Source organism: Hippoglossus stenolepis, chromosome 23 (assembly GCF_022539355.2).
Source record: "Hippoglossus stenolepis isolate QCI-W04-F060 chromosome 23, HSTE1.2, whole genome shotgun sequence".
Classification (NCBI taxonomy): domain Eukaryota; kingdom Metazoa; phylum Chordata; class Actinopteri; order Pleuronectiformes; family Pleuronectidae; genus Hippoglossus; species Hippoglossus stenolepis.
In genome coordinates, this window is record NC_061505.1 from 4,794,796 (window position 1) to 4,817,980 (window position 23,185).

Here is a 23,185-nt window from a genome sequence, read left to right on the forward strand (position 1 = left end):
TGTATGCATATATCAGATTATATTTCCAGCTGTGTCGGATTATGTTACTTGTTTATTATGGTTTTCCTGAAAAAGAAGTAAAGTATAGAGGCCGACTAATCTGGAAAATTAGAGATGCCAATGTAATATTTTTCTTAAGTAGCAATTATAACTAAAATGAGGTTATCAAACATATGGCAAAGAAATTGAATATAATTAAGGCTTTTATATTTTGCAGGTTAATTTGCCGTCAGGGTTTTAGTTTATTTATTTCTTTAGTACATAACGGCATTGAAATGCACATAAAGTCAAACTACACCATTACCATTGTCTGTCTGTGCTGCTCCACCTGTTGAAATTGATAAGTGAGCCCTGTTGAGAGGTTAATGCACTCGCAGCCCCTCGTGTCATCTGTCTTATTATAGCGAGTCCCATATTGTTTGTTTTCTCGCCGCTGTTTGCCCGCAGTGTCTCTCACCCTCATTGTGTCTGGCGGAATAAGTGATAGTAAGCGGGAGGTGAGGAGGAGGAAAAGGAAGGAAGGAGAGAGGGAGGGAGGGAAGGGAGAGTAGTCGTAACGGATGGAGAGCAAATCAGACGCAACTTTGGAGCTTCACACGGAGCTTCCTTTTCCTCTATTGACCCCTGGCCTGCACTGAGACTGTCTGTGTGCACCAGAGGCCAGAACAAGGTCAGTTGTAGGCAGTTGTCTGTGCTTCAGTACACGTCATAGGGCACCATTGGCAAAGGGAGAAGACGAGACACATTTTTTTGTGAGCAAAATAATTCAACGCAAACACGCCATATAAATATTTAAGGCCTAAAATGCCCAAAACTCTTTAAAACATCTTTTCAACCAAAAGTACCTGGAACTTTAAGTCCTAGGAACTGTGATCGTTTCCTGTTATAAGTCACAGGTTAGCTTTTTGTTAACCTTCAGTCATTTAATCATTTTAATATTGACACCACACTCATTTTTTTGTGAATCTAAACCAAAGTCTAACATTTTTTTGACCTTTTAACAGCCACAAACTCGACCGTGAAAAGGTGGAACTTCACTTTAGCTGAGCCCCAAAAACTGCTGATGCAACAGTCGACGTGTCTTTCCTTTGCAGCTACCTTTTGTGGTTTCCTCTGGTTGGTCTCTTGTTCCTGGTGTGTTAGTCTCGAGTGTGTTTAATGTGAGCTCCGGGAGGTGATGTGCACGCGTGGACTGTGGTTTTTCACAGAACTTGTAAAGAAACCCCCAGACCACCAATTCTCTCTACACTGCTGCGCTACTTCACATGCATTTGGGATTTTTTGCAAGCATGCACCATTATGCACCTGAGTGGCTTCTGCTTAGATTTTTTTTTTGGTTTAAAAACAGCTGGCGAACGCTACCTCGACTGATTCATGTTTCTCGTGTGGAGACGTGTCCTCTCGTGCCCCGTTTCATTTGCCCTTTTCTCTCCGTACCACCGCTAAATCCTCGCACTTTATCGCTGTGTTTATCCCATCCTCCCTCTTTCCACAACAGACCATCTACTTCTCCTCGCCTCACCTTGCCCTCGCCCTCGCCTTCAATCTCACCCTGCACTTTCCCCGCAGTATCCCTTCCTCCATCGCTCCTTGTTTGCAGCGAGGGGGGGGTGAGGTTTAGAAGGGGAAGAAAGAAGAGAGCAGTCTGGAATCCATTAGCCAGTTGAGGCATCAGTGTTTCACTGTGGGAACCTTATTGATTGCCCTCCTTTATAATTATTCCACCTCCACTCCCTCTTTATGGCTCTTGCGCCAGTCATGTTTCATTCTCTCTCTTTCTTTCCCTTCCTTTTTTTTATTTTTAGCTATTTTCATCCCTCCTGTTTGTTTTTGCGTCCTGCTTGTTTTTTTTTGTTTCACACTCTACCGGCCAAAGCCCCCAATCAACTGTGTGACAGACAGTTTATTGATTGCATGTTAGGAGGTATTGACGTACTTATCTGCAGTATGTGTGGCGACCGGAGAAAAACCTGACTTACTCACCTCCACCCTCCCTGAACACACAAACACACACACACTCCTATACAATCACCTCTCTGTGCTGCATACATGTCCATACTAATTACACCAGCCATGTGCCACTAGCTGAGTGTTTCTGCAGTGGAGTGATGCACAAAAAAATACGTGGTTTAAGGGTTGACTTTTATATCGTGATATTTGAAAAACTTGTAACACTAGTTAAGATTCGTAGTATTGTTTTAAATACAAACCTCTGTGAAGGTTGTGAATGATGCGGACGTATCGACCGAACTACTTAGCGAACATAAAGGAACAAGAGGAAAGAAAAAATGAAAACGCATCAGACGTCTCCTTTGATTAGTTGTCTAACAAGGAAAAATACTTTTTTCATTTCATTTCGAAATTGCTCAACATGATTACACTGGATCTTTTGAGTTTTGGAGTCTTGGGCATTTTTCGCAATTTGCGTTTCATAGAGAGAAAAAAAATACAATAACCGAAATAACTGATGGTTGCAGCTTTAATTTAATTCTACTTAGATTCTCTTTGTCACGATTTGATTCATAATCGATTCTCAACTCGACAACGATAAAGAAAATAACCGGCACAGTCTTGTAGCTCTTACTCTGGTGCCAGGACGTGGAGGTTTTAACAAACCATTGATTCGTGTTTTTCAAAATGAAACATCGCTGGCTGTGAAACTAACTGGTCTTGATGAAAACGATAGATGGCAGAGACACTGTGTCACACAATGTGACAGCTGCAGGATGAACAGTGTAATTCAGAGAAAAGGTTCGACAACCAGATCTCGAAATGAGCAAATCATCCCAGTTACAGAAACATGAGAAACATCCTTCCATGGTTTTTAATTTCAAAACACACACAGTGTCTCAGACCAGCTCTGCAAGCGGCAGCTTTGCAAACACTTTGAACACGAGCTGCATTTCCTGTGTGTGTGTGTGTTGTGTTTGTTGTGTACACCAGGGACGAGCAACAGCGGTTAAGTAAAGAGTTGAGTCATTAGTGTGCAAAACGTCGTGCTTCAATTATGGACGGAAGAAAGATGTTGTTAACGTCCCGTCTGTTAATATTTAATAATTAACAGACAGACTTGTGTAAACAAACCGAAATGAGGAAAATAAAAAGTTCTGTCCTGTCATTTTTACTCGACTCTGCCCTCATTATACCCGCGAGGTTGTGTTGTCATTGCAGTGTGTTTGCTTGTCTGTTTGTCGGCAGGATTACGCAAAAACTGCTACACTGATTTCCCTGAAATTCTGTGTAGGGCCGAGGCATGACCCAAGGATGAACCCTTTTTAGATATTGGAGTGGATCTGATTGTTTTCTTTAACATGGCGCAATAGTGTGTTAGCCTTGGACGGAGGTTGGCACTCTCCAAGTCCTCTTCTAGATAGATTCTAGATATTCTGCTGGACCTCACTGTGACTTTTAATACAAGTTTAAACTAGTTCTGCTGTTACCCAAGGTTTTTCACCACCCATTGATGTGATGATAGCCGCGTCGTGCCTCACATCTCTGAGAATACAGAAGCATTTGTAAAAACCTAGATAACCAAGATAATTATGCGTAGTAAACCGCTGAGCACGCCTGTGAATCACTGTATTCTCAACACATCTGTGCCTCATAGTCGGGTTCATGTGGTTCACGTGTGCTGCCTGAAATCTAATAGTAATACTGACTCTTGTGTTTGAAATTCGAAACGGGAGAAGCCTTTTCTTTTCACGCACAACTTGTTTTGACACGCCATTGGTAGGAATTAATACGAATAAAGTTCAGTGTCTGTGCTCCTGCTTTAACCTGCCTGCGGCCATGAAAACAAGAAAATACACATCCTGTCACTTGCCTCTGTCGGCGCACACACACTGCCACTACACACTATCAAGGCCACAGTGTGGGCAGATGCGTGTTTGTGTATGTGTGTGTGTGTGCGCAGCGTTGAGTAATGCAGTGTTTACCTTGTGTGTGTTTGTGGTTGATAACCAGCCCACTCATGTTTTCTTCTCACTCTGTGTCTTTGGCAGGAAGTTCGGGGAGCGCCCTCAGCCACAGCGCCTAACAAGGTGAGTGTATGCACACAACATAAGCCTCCCTTAAGACCTTGTGTGTTGTCATAGTGGTGTTTGTATGTGAACCTGTGTGTAACGTTGATCTGGATACAGTAATTCAAGAGGAACACATCTCGCCTACTAAATAAATAAGTTGAGTGGGAAAGAGCTCACTTCAAAAGCAGTTGAAAAGACCAGGGTGCAAAGGATTAACTCCTGTGTGCTTTAAAATATTTGGTTCATATTAACAACACCATTGGGTTATTTAAGTTGCTCACGTTGATAACTATGACATAAATCGCCCACCAGTCCCACTGCATGTTTGGTAAAAATGTTATGGATGTTTTGAAGATGTGTATCAGTCAATACACACACACACACACACACACACACCAATCAGGATCACTCGAGGCCAATGTTGGGACACAGCAGCGATCATTTCTGGTTGTGATTTACAAAAAACTATTATGCAGATCGTTACCTCCGCCAAGCAGCTCTGATTCTGCCCCTGTCTGTTTGTCAGCAGGATTAACCAAGTTTACTTAATGGATTTCCACAGAACGTGATGTGACACAGGCCTCGAAGGAACCTATTAAATATTGTCAGGAATCTGGCAAGATTTTTTTAACACTTTTGTTGTTGACATTTTCACTGATTTTCCCACAGAGAAATTTATGGATCTTGATTAAAGAACCTGGCAAATGATGAGAGCGTGCCATGTGGATCTAGCGGATTTAAATGTGGTTTCGTCTTCTGCAATGGAGATTATGTTTTCCTGATCTGCATTGTTCTGTTGGCTTAGCTATATGCTTGATTGAGTTTAAGTGGACGGTTGGGGCTTGGCGGAGGTAGGCGCCGCACTGAGTGCCATTCTAGTTAGACCAGGTGAGCTTTGTGGTTTTCCTGTGTAATTCTGGCCTGCTCATCCTTTCTTATGCCTCTGGACTGCTGCGATCTGTTGAGCCCTGCCATGTTACATCATGTTTGTTATGCTGTTGTTTCTTTATAAGTTAGATCTCTGTAGCGTTTCACTCCACAGTCCCTCTGAGGCGTACTTTAATAACCCAATGTCTTGTTGTTTGTAGAGAATCAAGCCAGAAAGGCAATAATTCAACCTACCCTCTGTATGCACTGTGCTGTGTGTTGCGTTCTGCGTAGCTCAGATTAGCCAGGCTGTAAGTTTTTGATTATTCTGTTGCTCTTATGTTTGTTCCAAGTCATTTGCAGCAAAGTTTGGGTGAACAGAGTTTGGATGGATGTTGTGGCTTGCTGCTGGAGGTTTGTGTGTGTGTGTGTGTGTGTGTGTGTGTGTGTGTGTGTGTGTGTGTGTGTGTGTGTGTGTGTGTGTGTGTGTGTGTGTGTGTGTGTGTGTGTGTGTGTGTGTGTGTGTGTGTGTGTGTGTGTGTGTGTTGTCGTGGGGTAAAGGGTACATGCACTTGTTTCCTTGTGTGTGTTTGAGAGTGTGTTTGTGTGTGTGTGTGTGTGAGTGTGTGAGTCAGCGTGCATATGCTCGTCTTTTTCCTGTGTCACTCAGCGGGGAAAATGAGGGGTTGCATACTTTCTGGAATAGCCGAGCTTGGTTTCGGGAAAAAAAGGGCCCCAGCACCTTTTGATGTGTCCCCCCCCCTTCATTCATGTGCTGCCAGTCCGCTGGCTTGCACCGGTCCCTCCGTTTGTCTGATGGTTTCGATGGCCAGAAATATGACAGACACAAAACATCTCTTTACCCGGGAGCCGAAAGACACAACTCCACCAGTGTGTGTCTTTGTACCGTTTTGTTTTTGTTTCCTCGTCTATATAAATGTACCACAGGGTCCTCATGTCTGCATGTTCTCGCACCCACTTTGCCCCCCCCCTTCCTGCAGCAACATAACAACAGCCCCGTGGTTTTCTGTCAGGCAGCAGCACAGACAGCTAAAATAGTGCACCGTCCTGCAGGGGCTTTTTAAGGCAGCATAAAGCTCCGGGTCCTGCAGGGCCGCCCTGTCAGGAAGGCTACTCGACTGGAAATACAATACGTGACACACATGCACTGGAAACGAGCGCACACAGACGCGCACTCACGTACACACGTCCCTGATTCAGACAGATACACAAACCGACACAACACATGAGCATGCAGCCGGGATAAGCTGCCTCCTCTGTGAGGGGAGACGCCCCTTCAAGGGCTCATTTTCCCAAACAGCGGAGGACGGCCAGCTCTGCAGAATCACATGGAAACGCTCAATAGGAACCGTTTTTTTTTTTTTACTTATCTGCCTGTTTGTCAAAAACTCTTAAATTCACACTGAGATAAAACCCCAGTGACAATTGAATTGGCTCGGGCTATTGTTCTGTCTGAAATCCCATGTGTGCATTTCATTTTTTGTTCCTGAATGATTTTCTTTGTGTTTTCCCTCCGATCTTATTGATAAAAAATAAAGATTTGATCTGAAAAATCTGCTTAATCTGCCATTAAGCTTTCACCGTATTAAAAACATTTGTGCTTTCCCTCCTCATTCGCTAATGCTTCAGGCGATCACACACTTTAACCACTGTGACAGAACTAGCCTTTGTGTTTTGTACTGGTTTTCACTATGAAGATATCAGAGCTGGACTCGCAAACGCTGCTGCAAGACGCCGTTGTTTAGAGAGAACTGTGTTTATACGGCTCACAGGGGACTTCGAAAGGTCAAACGTTTAACGTGCACTCGTCTGTTGGTCACTTCTGAGGGAAGCAGCATGAAGGGGCAGATTGTGAACGTCTTAGCGCCGGCCCCGACGCCACGGATGTGTGTAATCTACCTTTTGTGATGCATACGGGCACACGCTAATTGCGGTCTGATCATCTTAATTGAGCTATTTCAGCGTACACGTGTGTATTAGCGTGCGTGCGTGCGTGCGCGTGCGTGCGTGCGTGCGTGCGTGCGTGTGTGCGTGTGTGTTCACGGGGGGTCTTGTGAGGGTCCCTTTCTGGTGTAGACGCTGTGGCAGATGTACAGGACAGATGCCCATCTGCTCCACTGCATCTGTAGCCTGGCTTAACCCCTCCTCTCTCTCTCTCTCACACACACACACACACACACACACCCACACACACACACCCTCGACCCCTGCAGTGCCTGCTGTTGAATACGTCTCTCTTTGTAAATCTGTCTGGCACATTTTTGTCTCACTTCTCACTCTTTTCCGTTTTTTGTATGTGTATATCTCACTCTCTTTCCCTCCTTCAGTCCATATCTCTGTAACCCCTTCTTCTTCTTCTTCTCTTTTCACTTAAGCTCATTAGTTTACTTTCTCTTTTGTCTAAATACATCTGAGCAAAACTGAAACCTGCCACTTACGTTCTTATATTATTTGATTGTTGTTTTGATTGTTGTCGGGAACGTTGTCTGTGTGGTTGTGGTTCTTCGTTCCTTGGCAGTGCTGCTGATTCAGTTCCTTTTCTCGCTTATTACCAGCATGTTGGTATATATGGCCTGAATATGTGTGCATGTGACTTGTCAGCTAAATGTAACAAGCAGGTAAACAGCCACCACCGACAAATCAGCTTCGAGTGCATTGGCCACTAAACCGCTAGTTTCTTTGTTTTGCTCCGATGCACATTTCTTTAATGTTATTCCTTCATATTTTGTTACATGCATCTTTCTATTCTTTCTTATATACATGCTTATGCGTGTCTGAAGTCATGTCGGCTCGTGTGTCTGCAGGCAGAGGAAGTTGGGCCGTGCGCTGGTCACTGTCTCTCTCACTTCTCCTTCCTGTCCTCAGTTTTCAGGAAGAGACCTAATCTCTGTCTGAGTGTGTGCGTGTCTGTGTTTCAGTGTGTAGGAGATGGGTGATTAGTCAGACGTCCCTGTTCTACCCTTCGGAGTCACTGATCCCCGCCTTTATCATGAGTTTCCGGTGTCATTCGGCGTGCCGTTGTCACTAAGTCTCGTTTCGGTAGTTGTTGTTCTCCTCTTTGTTCTCCTCTTAAGATCTTGATTGCCCTGATTTTATTTGTATCTATTTTCGGGCAAGGCTGGCTTCGGACATTTTTCAGGATAAGGTCAATAGTCAGAATGTGACAGTCTGCCTATACATTTTATGTGGATGAGTTCAATGCTCAAACCCAAGCTGCCATGATTTTTGTGGCTGCAGAAGTGCATCAGATGGATTTATTTTTTTTATTCGTTTTTGTGCATCATTTTATTCACATTTGCTGAAACTCCAGCCTGACACATTTATTATTTTTGTAAACCTTGTGTTACCCACCAGAATTTAATATGAAATCATGTGGGTTTGAACAATGCTTGGCTACACAACACAACAACAAAGAATTTTAAAGATGGACCCACCACTGGGTTTATGTGATTCACTGGATCGCAGGCCGTGCTGCGTCGTTTGATTATGAACATATGTGGGCACCAGCTTGGTTATCAATAGTTATTTTTACTGAACTATGACGTGAATGTCAATGCATCAGAGGATATTGCACATGACAACACATAGAAGAGCCAGTGTGGGTGAAAGCTTAACCCTGTGTGTCCTGACAGAGAATGGGCATTTCTCACACTCTGCAGCAGAGGAGTGGTTGAAACTGATAACCACAAGACAAAACCTCACCAACACCACTGTGAGATCCTGGTGTCGCAAAGAAACTGTTGTATGTGGCAACGTATATTTGAATTTTACCCCAGAATCTGGACATGAATGTAAGATGACGTTGATAATAAAGCCAGAGGCTTGAAGCGGATTCATCAAATCCTTATAACAGGGAATCGGCGGCAGTTTGGTAACATTGTGGATTTTTTGCACAGTAACTACATCGATGTGTCCTGTTGGTTAAAGGAGCTGCAGCAGTGGACAGTCTGAGGAAAAGTGTTTTCTGAAATTGGAGAACGTAAAACCTTTCCAAGGAAAAAAAGAATAATTACATACAATTTTATCAAAACATTCTTGTAATTCCTTTGCTAATGTGAGTTTATCAACCACGAGCCATGAACAAGAAAGCTTGTGTACGTACGTGCGTGTGTTGCTTTATCTGTGATGTCAGCCTTCCTGTAAGACCAGGTCACAGTCATTGTCAGAGGTGACCAGTGACATGTGCCCTGCAGGCCTCACATCAGCACATCTAGACTGTGTGTGTGTGTGTGTGTGTGTGTGTGTGTGTGTGTGTGTGTGTGTGTGTGTGTCTGTCTGTGTGTGTTTGTTCTCCACACAATTAATCCGAGCAATGAGCTCAGGACGTCTCCCTGGGCTTCGGTGAGCGAGTGCCCGAGGACGACACTGGTGACTGCATCATTCACTCAAACCCCAGAGGACGGTTATGTCACTTGATGTGAACAGAAGAAAAAATAAGTGACTTCAGCACTTCCACGAAAATTCTCTGAAACCGTTTAATCAAACCGCTCCCGTGGAACGTGTTTGGCAGGAGTCGAGCACGTCTGTTTCCCCGTGTTGTTGATGTATAATTTGCTCCATGTGCTAGTGAGTTGGTATCAGATTGCACCGGATCTCTTCAATGGCCTCGAATGTTTGGAATCTGGGGTTCGTCGCTCCGTCACGCTCACCTACAGCTGCTGGCGATCAGCGAGACAGGAACCAGTGAATGAACAGCAGCATAATGTGGCGCTGCAGTGACACTGAAATATTCAGAAATATAATTGTCTCACCTAGAGTCCCTCTCTGCCTTCCTCCTCCACTGTAACCCCCCTCTCCCCCTCCCACACACACACATGCACACCGTGAGGGGGCCCCTTACTTTTCATAACAAAAGGCCCTGTCTTAAGCAAGTGTGCGGCGCAGTATTCCAGAGTGGAAAGCTGTGTGTGTGTGTGTGTGTGTGTGTGTGTGTGTGTGTGTGTGTGTGTGTGTGTGTGTGTGTGTGTGTGTGTGTGTGTGTGTGTGTGTGTGTGTGTGTGTGTGTGTGTGTGTGTGTGTGTGTGTGTGTCGGACGCCCTCCAAGCCCCTCGCGTGTCAGGTGTCACTGACATCTGTGCGTCTTTGTGTGTGTGTGTGTGTGAATTGGCCAGAGATTGTGTTAATGTCGACGATGCGTCTTAATTCAGCATCCAAACCATGATCTCTGACCCCCTGTGCTTTTCACCTCTGCGTAAACTCCGCTGCTCCAACAAATATTAACACGCTCCTCGGCTGTTTTGCGTGAAGTTGGGGGGGTGACAGAAGTAATTGGAGCTCGGATGTTGCAACATTTTGACACGAGATGAGGAATCTTTGCTGGTGAGCTCAGCTCTGTTGTTTAGTTTTTTTTTTGTGTTTTTCAGCTCTGGTGTTTTCTGTTTTTCCTTCTCTCTCTCTCTCTCTCTCTCTCTCTCTCTCTCTCTCTCGCTCTCGTTACCTCCCTCCCCAGTCCCTTCTCTCTGCCTTTAAAAAAAAAATTGCCTCCCTCTTCTCTTGCTCCTCACTGTCCCTCTGAGCCAGTCATGAACAGTTCAGCCCCCCCCCCCCCACCTCACATGGACGCAGCTGGGGGAGAACATATCTTTTTGGCCGGCAGGCCGTGCAGGCTCTGAGGCTTTGCAGAGGTCACTGCGACCAAGTGAATTGTATCTGCACAAGTGTTTTTTAACCATCTCATTCTATACTTCACACTCTTTTTTTTTTTTTGTATCCGTCTACGCTGAACACTTCCCCCAGAGGTTTCAACACCCCCGCTGTCACCTCACCTCATCTGCTTGATCACATAATGACCTGTTAATGAACTTCCTTCTCTCTGTCTCTTCTTATTTATTTGCAACTTCCAGAGAAGCAATGAGGAATTACCTGAAGGAGCGAGGCGACCAAACTGTCATGATCCTGCACGCGAAAGTTGCACAGAAATCCTACGGCAATGAGAAAAGGTGAGTTGAGCACACAGCAGCAGCTTCTTTGCAATTCACATCTGTTCATCAAGGTTTCCTCAGACTTTGATAATCCAGCTCTTAAAATTCTATAGTCCCTCTGTAAGAAGCTGCCGGAGAGATCACATTTTCAAAAGGTTTGTCATGTAGAAGTTCCCCTCATGGCCTAAAAATGGCTTAAAAGCAACTCTGTCCTTCCCCGTGACTGGGACCTGTGGATATGCTAATATGGCGCCGCCCTTGCACCGCGTGCCCCCCCACTCTCCTCTAACAGCTACAGCTACTGAGCCCCACCCACAAGTTGACAGGACCTGTTTCGGTTTTAATCAGTCGAGTGTTGTTGTTTTTTTACAGCATTTTTTCACTGCAGCATTAGGGCATAGTCACACCTACGCAAATGCAATCGCAAGTTAAAACTCCACGTGAAGCGACGAAAATATAGTCTTACGACATATTAACGTGTCCTCGTTGTGCCTTTTTTATATAAGAAAGGATGTATTTTGAGCGAAATTAGCAGTCAGCACCATTACTACAAGTCCCCATGTGTTGTAGTTCGTTCTTAACGTTACAGATATTAAGACGCTGTAATAAAACTACAAACAAGACTAGTGTGCAACTGAGCCGACAAACACCCTAAGTCAGAATTTGTCCCAGTGAGAAAGACTGTGAACAACTGCTGTCTCTGTAGTTTTCAAGCCGTCGTGGCGTTTCGCTGGTTAATCTCTATCCTGCTACAAATCTTCTCCTCGTAACTCTGAGACTCTGATCTTCCTTCATATCTGCTGTACTTGACAAAGGTCTTAAATTTAGTTTATTATGGTCTTAAAAATGTCTTGAATCTAACTTGTTCAGACCTGCAGAAACCATTCAATCATTAGAGGGAGACGGATTGAAGATGCACCGTCTCTCATCTCGGATCAACAGAGCACTGTTCATCACTAAGACTGGATTATTTAGGGAGTTAAAGGAATAGTTCATCGTTTTGGAAAATATTTGCATTCCCGCTGAGATTGACAGATCGGTATCTCTCTCGCTTCTGGAGCATAGCAGACGGCAAAGAGAGGAAACCAACCGTCCTGGCTCTGTCCACATGTAACATAATCCATCACATTGTCTCTCATTTGTTTAATTTGCACAAAGTGTAAAAACAACAAGTTGTGGTTTCACGGGCCGTTGTGCGTCTGACTTTTTCTTGGCACGGAGCAGGCTGGTGGTTTCCACCTGTCTCCAGTCCTAATGCTAAGCTAAACTGAGCAGATGCCGTCTGCGGCCTCATATTGACATTTGTGGGTGTGTGATGTGCTTCTGTGTGTAACTTTGTATTATGTTTCTGGTTTGTTTAGTGCAGTTCTCTCACAGTGTGTAACGTCGAGGCCTGTAGAGCTACTGCAGACGAGAGTTACCTTTGAGTTAACTCGGCTACATTTATGCAGTGTTATACTGTGTATGGGCCTTTACAGACCAAATGAAAGTTTACTAGACACAGTGGTGGGATGTTACAAAGTACTTAAACTTTTTTTTTTTCAACTGTACTGAAGTATATTTTATATGTATCTCTTTTCTTATATTTAAGGAGATTTATTGTCTGGGGACTTTTCACTTTTACTCAAGTAGAAAAGTTATTGTGGTACTTTTACTTAAGTACACTTTTGTCTATTGTTTGTACTTTTTCTCAAGTAAAATATGTGAGTACTTTTTCCGTTTGCGAGTGAACCTGGCGTTTCAAGGCTTCGCTCTTCTCTACGAGGCTCCTTCACCTTATCTTTAATTATGATTATGATTCCTTTATATCTGCCGTACTTGACATCGGTGTTAAATTCATTCATTACGGTCTTAAAAAGTCCTTTTACAAACCGACCTGTAGTTTAATAGCTCTCCCCTGAAGTGTTATTAGCGGAACTTCACAACAACCCACTTGGCCTTGTCCTCTAATCCTTCTCCATGTTGTGTGGTTTTATGACCCGGTTACTCAGTGAGATCGGGCAGAAAACACATATTCCGCTGTGTGTGTATCTTGACCCCGTCTGACCTCCCATATCACCAGAGGTTAGCCGAGGAAATGAGCGGCGACCCCCCCCCACCCACCTCTGCACGAGGGCGCGTTCAGGTGAAGGCCGCGGAGAGACGGAAGGAAGGAGAAACAGGAGCGATGGGAGTCGGGAGATAAAAAGACACCGGGGGCAACGAGAATTAAGGGTCAGAGGGTCACAGGGCAACTTCACTTCAGGCTTTGTTGTACTTACCGCTAAGTTCAAAGATGAGTGCAGCTTTCGTGAAACCCTTCTCCTTTTTCTCCTCACTCTCTTGAACTCTGTCACTCATCTCTTCTTCCTCAATCTCTTCCTGTAACTCTGCTCTCACCTTTCCACCTCTTGCTCGCAAAACCTTTTACAGCTTTTCTTTTTTTTTTTTCACCCCCTCCCCCTGCTACAGGTCTTGCTCATTTTGCAACTCTCTTCATCTCTCCATCATCTCGGCCTGTTTCTTTCTTCCTCCTGTTCTTGGCTGTGGCCCCGGGGCTGCTTGCGATCTCATCAGGCTCTTGGTAATAACCAGACGTTTGCGAGCCAGCGGAGACACCTCAGAGAGTTTGGAGCAGGAGATGGAGCGAGGAGATGAATTCCTCCGATAACTTTTCAGTTAAAGTGACACCGGCGAGAAACCCTCCTGTCACATCTGCGTGCGTGTAGAGGATCAGCTATCAGTGCTGCTGCTTTGTGAGTCGCTCAGTGACATGTCGGTGCAGGGCTTCGGTTTAGGTGTTCACTCAAAACCTGAAAAGTATCCGTAACCAATATACACAGTCCTGAAGGGATTTCTAGTCACATATACAGACGGGTTTCTACATCTGTGGGCATATTAATGTTTCAACCTCCCTTGGCCTGAAAAATCCCCACACAACGTTTGTGTTGTGTGTGTGTGTGTGTGTCTCGCACTTGCGATTACGTCTGCAACAGAGAAAGTGGGCGCACGGAGAATGCAAATGTGCCGTCTCCCTTCTTTTCTTTCTGACTCGTTCTGTCTGTGCTTTTTATAGGAGGTGAAAGCAGACAAACACCCACAGAGACAGACGTGTGTGTTGCGAAATAGGTCACTTTCCAGTTGCACACTGACGCACATACATTTGTTTGAAGCAGATGAGTTGATTTTACACATTTCAACAAGACTCGAGTTGTCATTTTCCTTTCACGAGGTTTCTGTTTCTTGACATAAGAGGCAAAGAGGGTGATTTCAAAATGGAAAAAGTGACTTTTCATCTGAAATCCTTGTTTATATTTCACAACATATCATTTACATGTTGGACTGATCTCAGTAACATCTGTGGAATTAGGTTTGACAGCGTGACAAAAGAGGCTTTAGTTAAATTGTACATAACAGTATGTTGATAAAAGTGGCTGTCTTGTCGAAGCTTGGTGCAGCGCTGCCCTCTTGTGGTGTAAAAATAGAGATGCACATTCTGTACGGTTTCAAAAAGATATTAACTTATTTTCGTGAATCGTGGTTTTGTCCTTTCTCCTCCATTTATTTTTGATTCATAAAAGAATGTTATTTTATGTTCTAAAAAAGAATCTGTGCATGTTTACCAGCCTTGCAGATGTTAATATGTTTCTTTGCTAAAAAGGCAAGTGGATTAAAATCACATCATATTTCCAGTAAAGGCTTAAATATAACTTGCAGAAGCGAATGAGGCAACTAACATTTGGTATCTACACAAGATACATAAAACTCCTCACGTAATCATCACTGAAGTCAAAGAGAAACGTGTCTTTGAAGCATTTGCACCCACACACTCATGAATGTGTTTCCCTGTGTGCAGGTTCTTCTGCCCTCCCCCCTGCGTGTACCTGATGGGCAGCGGCTGGAAGAAAAAGAAGGAGCAGATGGAGCGAGACGGCTGCTCCGAGCAGGAGTCGCAGCCCTGTGCCTTCATCGGCATCGGCAACAGCGACCAGGAAATGCAACAGCTCAACCTAGAGGGAAAGGTGCGTCACCCGTTGACGTGCTTATTTACACTAATGAAACAGGGAGCCTCTCATGAGACTGCGGTGTATTTCTAGGTTAATAAATAGAAGTTAAATATAAATGCATGTCTTTGCTGCATTGTTTGTTCTGTAAAATAAACGTTTTTATATCTCAAAATCTGAGATGGGCTCATATCAGCCGGCTTTGTAGCCATCTGATAAATTTTTCGAGTTCTAGTTACGAAGCCACAGCTTAGATAGAAATGTTAGTTGTGTGTGTTTGTGTTTGTGTGTGTGTGTTCACTTTGTCTCCGTCTTTGCAAACACATCGGGCAAAGCTGCCGGCGAGTGTAAATAGAAGAAAACCTTCTAATCAGATTTCCCCTGTCTGCTGTCGTCTTTTCAGAATTATTGCACAGCTAAAACCTTGTACATATCCGACTCCGACAAGAGAAAGCACTTCATGTTGTCTGTCAAGATGTTCTACGGCAACAGCGCTGACATTGGTGTCTTCCTCAGCAAGAGGATCAAAGTCATCTCCAAGCCCTCCAAAAAGAAGCAGTCCCTCAAAAACGCTGACTGTGAGTTGGTTGTTCACACATTTTATTTAATAATATACTTTAATGTATTGTACCTTTGCCTTGTGTATTTGAGTTTATTTAATTATCGTGCAAGTTTGCTTTAATCTTGATTTATTTATTTTTTCCAATGTAAAACCCAATTTTTCTTTTAGGTTATTATTATCAATGTTATTATTAATTCTAACCACTAGAGGGCAGTGTAGGTTAATTTGAATGCTATCCCAGTTGCATGTTTCTCACCTGCACACGTCACCTCCTCCGCTCAGACTTGTTTCTCTTCTCCCCTCATATCGCTCGGCTCACACAGCTGACCTGAGGGCCTCATGTCACGTTGTGTAACCTGCATGTCTGTGTGTCCACAGTGTGCATCGCATCAGGGACCAAGGTGGCGCTGTTCAACCGGCTGCGGTCCCAAACGGTCAGCACGCGCTATCTACACGTGGAGGGGGGCAACTTTCACGCCAGCTCCCAGCAGTGGGGCGCCTTCTACATCCACCTGTGTACGTTTCATCCAGCCCGAGTTCACAGTGTCAGTGACACAAACACTATTGATTTAGAAACACCACAAATCAAACAGAGGAAGTGAGAACAACCTGATGACAGCCTGTCACAAACAAAAGTGTGATTTTGTTCATCACACAGCAGATTGTGGGAGGATTGTCGCACCACTGATGTCTTCTCTCCTGTGTTGTGTGTTTGCAGTGGATGACGAGGAGTCAGAAGGAGAAGAGTTCACTGTGAGAGACGGTTACATCCACTACGGCCAGACGGTCAAGCTGGTCTGCTCTGTCACCGGCATGGCGCTGCCCAGACTGGTAAAAAGAATGCACATCATCTGACATTACACAGATCTGACAGACAGAGAAACTTTAATGATCCCAGAGGGGAAGATGAAGTCATTGTAAATTAGGAAATGTGGAAGGAATAGACACCAAATCTTTTTCTCTTCTTTCCTTATCGTGGTGACTTTCTTTTTCATGATACCATTTCCCTCTCCTATCTTTTTCCCCCCATACTTCCCTACACCTTCTTCCCACTCCTCCATCAACCTCCCGGCGGCTAATCCATTGCTTTCTTCCTCCCCCCCCCCAGATCATCCGAAAGGTGGACAAGCAGACGGCGTTGCTGGACGCTGACGACCCCGTCTCCCAGCTCCACAAGTGTGCCTTCTACCTGAAGGACACCGAGCGCATGTACCTGTGCCTTTCCCAAGAAAGGATCATCCAGTTTCAAGTCAGTGTTCCACCTCAAACCCTCAGAACATCTTCCCACTCTTCACTTTTCAGAATCAATTCAGGGTCGAGGTCGTTTCTTCCTCTGATCAAGTCAATCTTACACTTCACACACGATTGGAGATGATTGCTTCACCTCTCTGAACCACACAGTGATCAAGCTCGATCCTTCATCCATTATTTTGTCTTTATATTACTGTAATGGGGCCATTTTCTCTTTGAAGATCAGTGTGGGTTCCACTCACCACCAGGATCTGCTGCTTTTTAGATGATTGTAAAGTCCCAGAGAGATGTTTGATCTCAGTTCTGAGGAAAGGGGTTTTGATCCCTTCCAGGGAAAGGCTCTCCCACCCACCACCTGACTATTACCTTTGAAAACTCCGTGTTAGCCCCCACCCAGACTGCTAGGAACCTGGGTGTGACACTCGACAGTCAACTCTCCCTTACTGCAAACATTACTGTAACAACACGTTCCTGTTGATACATGCTGCACAACATCAGGAGAATAGGCGGCGCAGGCTCTGGTCCAGGCTCTTGTCATCTCACGCCTAGACTACTGTAACTCGCTCCTGGCTGGTCTACCTGCTAGCGCCATCCGACCTCTGCAGCTCATCCAGACTGCAGCAGCTCGACTGGTCTTTAACCTAAATTCACTCACACTACTCCGCTCCTCCGCTTCCCGTCACTGGTTACCAGTGGCTGCCCGCGTCCGTTACAACATTAGTACATGTGTACCGTGCTGCAAACGGCTCGGGTCCAGTCTACATCCAGGACATGTTCAAACGTTACACCCCAGCCCGTTCACTCCGCTCTGCATCTGCCAATCGGCTTGTTGCTCCAAAAAAAACAAGTTTAAACAAGAAATTTAGTTACATGGCACTTACTTATAGCACTTTGTAGTTTGGCTTTCTTGAAGAAAATTGTACTTTCTTGATTCTTGTTGTTCTGGGTTTGTCCCCTCATGGTTGATGCACTTACTGTAAGTCACTTTGGATAAAAGCGTCAGCTAAATGTAATATCTGTTATATCTCCTTCCTCCTGATAGGCCACTCCATGCCCAAAGGAACCAAACAAGGAGATGATCAACGATGGCGCCTCCTGGACAATCATCAGCACAGACAAGGCCGAATACACTTTCTACGAGGGCATGGGCCCCGTCCACTCGCCTGTCACCCCCGTGCCTGTGGTCGAGAGCTTACAGGTGCACAGCAGAGTCTGGATACAACCCCCCAAAAACTGATTTCAGCTTAGTTGTCCTTCTGTGGTCCTGTGTGTGTATGAGTAAGTTATCATTACGTAATTCTTTACCTGCAGCTAAACGGTGGTGGGGACGTCGCCATGTTGGAGCTGACGGGACAGAACTTCACTCCGAATCTTCGGGTGTGGTTTGGTGACGTCGAGGCTGAGACCATGTACAGGTGTGCCTTTGCTCCGGTTTCCTTTTCCCTGCAGGGTATCTACACACACATCACATCACAGACACTACCATACAGATTTACTGTGAAACCCGGTGGAAGGATTCGTTAGAGGTCAGATTCGTTGATTTCTCAGAGGTTAATTAATGGATCTTGACGAAGAAAAATCAAGCATGTTCAGGACACTGATGCTGATGAGTGTGTGTAATTTGGTGCATTCTAATTTACCTGGCTACTTGAAGTGCTCTTTTCCATTTCTTCCGCAAAATAAGATCCGTTGGACGAGTTTGCCTTTTTTCCCCCGTTAGCATACAAATCATCAATTACATCTAATTTGAGGGTAGATGAGATCTTACAGGCTTTAAAGAATAAAAAAGAAAATGGAAATCACCGATGAGTATTCTAATCAAAACAGATAAAAGCTCTCAGTCAGACTCACTGCTGCAGACACTCACGGCCCAGTCGCCTAATGCAGGTAATAAATACTCATCTGAGCTGTAGTGACGTCGCTGCAATAAAACTGTTTAATCTTCATTCTTCTTTTAACCTGTTTGTTTTTTTTGTTTTTCACTGAGCTAAAATCTTTTACAGAGCCACGAGATTTCAGTGTTCACACTCTCGTAAAAAAACCTTCAATGTGGTTTTTCCTCTGTCATATTGAGATTTATAGATGGATCAGGTTTTATGTGTTTAGTTAGCCCCCGGTCAAACGTTAAGTCTTAGACGGGGGGGGGGTGAGGTCATGGAACATCACAATGACTCAGTGAAACAGAGAGACCTGCTTCAGTGCAGCATTACAGAACCACCGATGCCTCATGGAGCAATGTCCCACATACTGTTTATGATAGAAGCTTTTTAAAACAAATCACTTCTTTTGTTTTGTTTAGTTTTGGCTGTTTGACATAGAGATGAGAGGAAATGGGGACAGAGAGAAATGAGGAATGACTCACAGCCAAGTGTGAATACCTGAGCTGGGCCAATCGGGGCAGGTTCAGACAAAGATTTTAAAGTTAGAGCAAAATGTTAATCGAACTCTTCAAATCGAAACCAGAAGGAACCATTCTTACTGAAAGCCTGAATGTATCTTATCAAACTCTGATGTGGCTCCTTGTTCCTCTCTTCTCCCAACAGGTGTGCGGAGAGCATGCTGTGCGTGGTGCCCGACATCTCTGCCTTCCGAGAGGGCTGGCGCTGGGTGCGACAGCCCGTCCAGGTGCCCGTCACGCTGGTGAGGAACGACGGCATCATCTACTCCACCACACTGACCTTCACCTATACGCCAGAGCCCGGGCCGCGGCCACACTGCAGCGCCGCCGGAGCCATCCTGCGGACCGGGAACTCCAGCCTGCTGAGCAGCGGAGGCCAAGAGGCCGGCTCCGGCGTCTACGGCCCCAACAGCACCTCCAACGCAGGAGTCACGTCCTCATCCTCCACCGCCGCAGCTGTGGTCTCCTAACGCACACAGGGGGCCGCTGAATACAATATGCCTTGAGAGCAAATATACCAGAGGGTATATACAGACTATGGGAAATAATAAAAACTGACTCACTCTAAAGTGCTGTGTATTAATTTTTGGATACAAAGAAGCTGAAATGGAAAAAGTTGGTGGGACAAAAGGAGCGAACACAGGGGGAATCTGAAGAAGGAGTAACATCACAACGTTGTCAGCCAATGGAAATGAGCGAACATGCTTCTTGACACGCCTCCTCTCCTGTGGTTACTTTAAGGACCTGCCTGTTCAGTTCTGGTGTTTGGACTCAGTGAAGTTCCTGCCGGCTCAGAGCACCAGCACCTTTCTACGGCTGTGAGAATGGAAACCACAACAACAATACATCCACCTTGTACAAAAAAAAACCAAGTTGTGTTGAAAGGAAAGTATATTTTTGCGCTGCCTTGCTCCCCCTCCTCCTCCCTCGTCCCCTCATCTCCTCCCACCACTTGTTTTATAATTATTCCTTTTTGTTTTACTCTGCGTTCATTTGTGGTTTCCTAGCGGGGGGCTGGATGTATTGTTGTTGGAGGGAGTGCGAGGATGCAGAGGGACACACATGAATCGTGACGATAACATAGTTTTTATGGACCAAGGATCTTGTATAAGCTTTAGTAAAGGTACATTTTTCTCCATACCTTTTTTGTATTAAACATATAGTACACTTTTGTTACCAAATAGTTTCTATTCTTCCCCTGAGCTTGGGCTTTGTTTTCCCCCTTTGAGGTCCAAAATCCCAACCTGTATGTTATTGCAACCTTAACTACGAAACGCCTGCTTGTCCACTCTTTGGATCGAACTCTTGTTTTTGATACTCTCACTTCTTCTGTTGGGGAAAAAAGAAACCTGAAGTCTTGGTTGTTTATTTACATAAGCGAAGGTTGTTGTTTTCTGTTTGTTTGTTTGTTTGTTTTTTTTAAATTTTGGGGAATAACCTCAGAGGGCCTATTTTTTATCATTGGTTTTTATGAAGTCTTTAAAAAGAAAAGCTTTAAGCAACGCCTCTGCCTTGCCTGCAATACTCTATGTGCGCTATGTCTCCTTTTGGAAAATATACTCATCAGTACATCTCACGTGGAGCCATAGCAACGTTTGCAGAATACGTCAAAAAAAGAAAAGAAAACTAGACTTCCACAGTTACGGAAAGCAAGTCGGTTTGTCATTTACAAACTAATGTAATAAGCGTAGTCACTGACTTAAAAGGATAGCCTTAGTACTGTATATTCTTACTGTGCACACAGTCAAACCAGTCACATATCTAATATCCTGTACCTGTTGCTCTGTCTCTGTGAACGTATCAGAAAATGTCGTGAAACTTTGTCTCTGAAAACTGCGCCGAGCGAGGTGCGTTCCTGTGTGTGCTGTAGTTCTGGTGGCATTTAACTCCAGTGTTTTCTTTTCTTTTTCTTCTTTCAAGAAAAAAAACAGACACTTTTCAATTTGATGTGGCCTTACTGATAACTTAACAAAAAAAAACACTTCACCTGTTTCTTATCTGCTGTTTACTCACCTGGAAAGAACCCGTGCATAGCACAAAACAAGCTCATGCCTGGCCTCTTACTGCTGGAGCCCGACGCTCCACAGCCACATTTTGTCGTGCAAAGCAAAGCAGCCTTCTGAAGGACCTCTCAGCCTTCACGTCTCTTTTTGTGTGTTTTTTCTTTTTGTGGTGAACAAGTACAATAATCCCGTTTTTTATTCCCCTGCGGTGCGCGGCACCTTCTCACTTTTTGGTACAATGTCTCACAAAGAGCGCTGTAAAGCTCCTTCCTTCCAGCCTTCCCCCTTTTTTGAGAAAAAAAAGAAGAAGAAATCTCCTGTGGTTTATTCTCGTCTCGCAGAAACAAGCGCATGTACATGATGAACTCACTGTCCGAGTAGTTGCACTCATCTCGTGTTCATGGCGACCGCGTAAAGGCCTTCTAAATGTGTGTTAATGAAGATGTGCATTTCCAAACAGAACAGCAATATTGTACAGGTCATTTCATCATGTTTGTCCGCCTGAGCACTAACTTCACCAGCCAGCAAATATATCTGTGTGTGTGTGTCTGAGTGTGTGTGTCCGAGTGTGTGTGTGAGTGTGAGAGTGAGTGAGTGATTGTCACATGTAAGTCGCTGTAATGGAATATTGAGTCAGACTCGCTCCATTTCAAAACTGCTCTCCAAAAAAAAAAAAAACCAAACTTGAGATTCATGACTTTCTCTGTCTTCCACCTGGATCCAAATGTCTGGTGATTGTGGATTATTAAACATTCAAAGGCAATACTTGTGCTCTTTTAGTTTTTACAGTACAACTGTACACACTTCCTGGGAAAACAACAAAAGAACAACGATACTGTAACTTGAATGTCTGCTCAATGAAGTATTTCCGAATTTTTACTTACGAAACAAAACCTTGAAATAGGAACAAAAAAGGATTTTCTTGTACCCCCTTTCAATGTAAAGAAAAAGAAAAAATTAAGTTATGCCCCAGTTTCACCACCCCTGTCCACCTGTCCGTCATTAATGTTAAATATTTTATATTGTAATATTGATATTTTTTAAATTATTGGTACAAAGTCTCCCTTTGTCTTATGTCAAAAAGAAAAAAAAAAGAAAAGTGCATTATTGCCCATGCTGCCTAGGTTGGCCTGGGAGTGTATTTTGTTTTATTTTGTTGTTTTCAAAAATAAAAAGAGGCCACTTCCTGTCTGTCATGGACATGTGGAGGAGTTGGTGCTGCAGCGGTCGTGTAGCATCGAACCGACGTCCCCGAACCCTTTACTCTGCAGGATGGAGGTCCACGAAATCTCAACTGTAGATTTTTAAACTTGAGTGTTTTTTTCTACTAGCTCTAAAATTCATCTTTTTTTTATTTTTTAAACATAGCCTCTGCATTAGCGTCACACACACACACACACACACACACACACGCGCCCCACCCACCTCGACACTTGGATATTTAGGGGTTTTTGTTTACGCCTCCTTTAGGCCGATCTTCCCCTCGACCCTGCAGCTCCTCTTCAGCTCCTCATGCGAGTCTGAACAGAGCAGCATTGTCACATTTGCTCAAGCTAATAAAGTGGGTGATGCATGCTATTTTTTGGTTTTGTTTTTTTATTTTTGTTTTGAAAATGTGTCGCCTTGACAATCCGAGCTGGTTTACAATTGTCTTTTTTTTCCTCTTAAAACATCCGGAAGTTTTTAAGAGATTTGGGAGGATACTGAATAACTTGATGAATGCCCCCCCCACCCCCCTTCCTTCGCCCATGACGGGGACGAGCTGTCAAAAGGGGTCAAACTAATGTTACATGCCTTCTTGAACGCACGCAACCCGACGACAAAGCTTTCAGATAGAGAGGGAAACAACCATCTCATTAGCATTTACAATGCTTTTTTTTGTTTTTACAAAATATCTTAACCGGTTTCTTTCTCTGTCTGTGTGTGTGAATGGTCATAATTGTTTTACTCTTCCAAAAGCAGCTGTTCTTGTTTTTTTTGTTTTTTGTTTTTTTTATAATGAGCTCTGAACAATGTATGTATCCTCTAATATGCCAAATGTCTTTTATAATGTAGTTTTCATGCACTGCTAAACAAAACAGGGCAGAGTGAGAGGCAGCTTTAAACAAATTTTCAAAAAAAAAAGGAGTGTGGAGCCCTTCTCTGTCGCACTCAGCC

The 23,185-nt window shown here is 44.2% G+C and overlaps 1 protein-coding gene across 2 annotated transcripts in view; it reads left to right on the forward strand.

Moving 5' to 3' along the window:
- rbpjb (recombination signal binding protein for immunoglobulin kappa J region b) overlaps positions 1-21,791 on the forward strand; it is a 62,240-nt gene extending 40,449 nt beyond the window's left edge. For both annotated transcript variants that reach the window (XM_035148721.2, XM_035148722.2), the window contains exons 2-11: positions 4,002-4,040; positions 10,754-10,849; positions 14,667-14,832; positions 15,218-15,392; positions 15,755-15,892; positions 16,095-16,207; positions 16,485-16,625; positions 17,670-17,825; positions 17,939-18,042; positions 19,171-21,791. In XM_035148721.2, coding sequence (XP_035004612.1) covers positions 4,002-4,040; positions 10,754-10,849; positions 14,667-14,832; positions 15,218-15,392; positions 15,755-15,892; positions 16,095-16,207; positions 16,485-16,625; positions 17,670-17,825; positions 17,939-18,042; positions 19,171-19,495 — 1,453 coding nt within the window. In that variant the 3' untranslated portion in view covers positions 19,496-21,791. The remainder of the gene's footprint in view (positions 1-4,001; positions 4,041-10,753; positions 10,850-14,666; positions 14,833-15,217; positions 15,393-15,754; positions 15,893-16,094; positions 16,208-16,484; positions 16,626-17,669; positions 17,826-17,938; positions 18,043-19,170) is intronic.
- Positions 21,792-23,185: the final 1,394 nt, after the last annotated feature.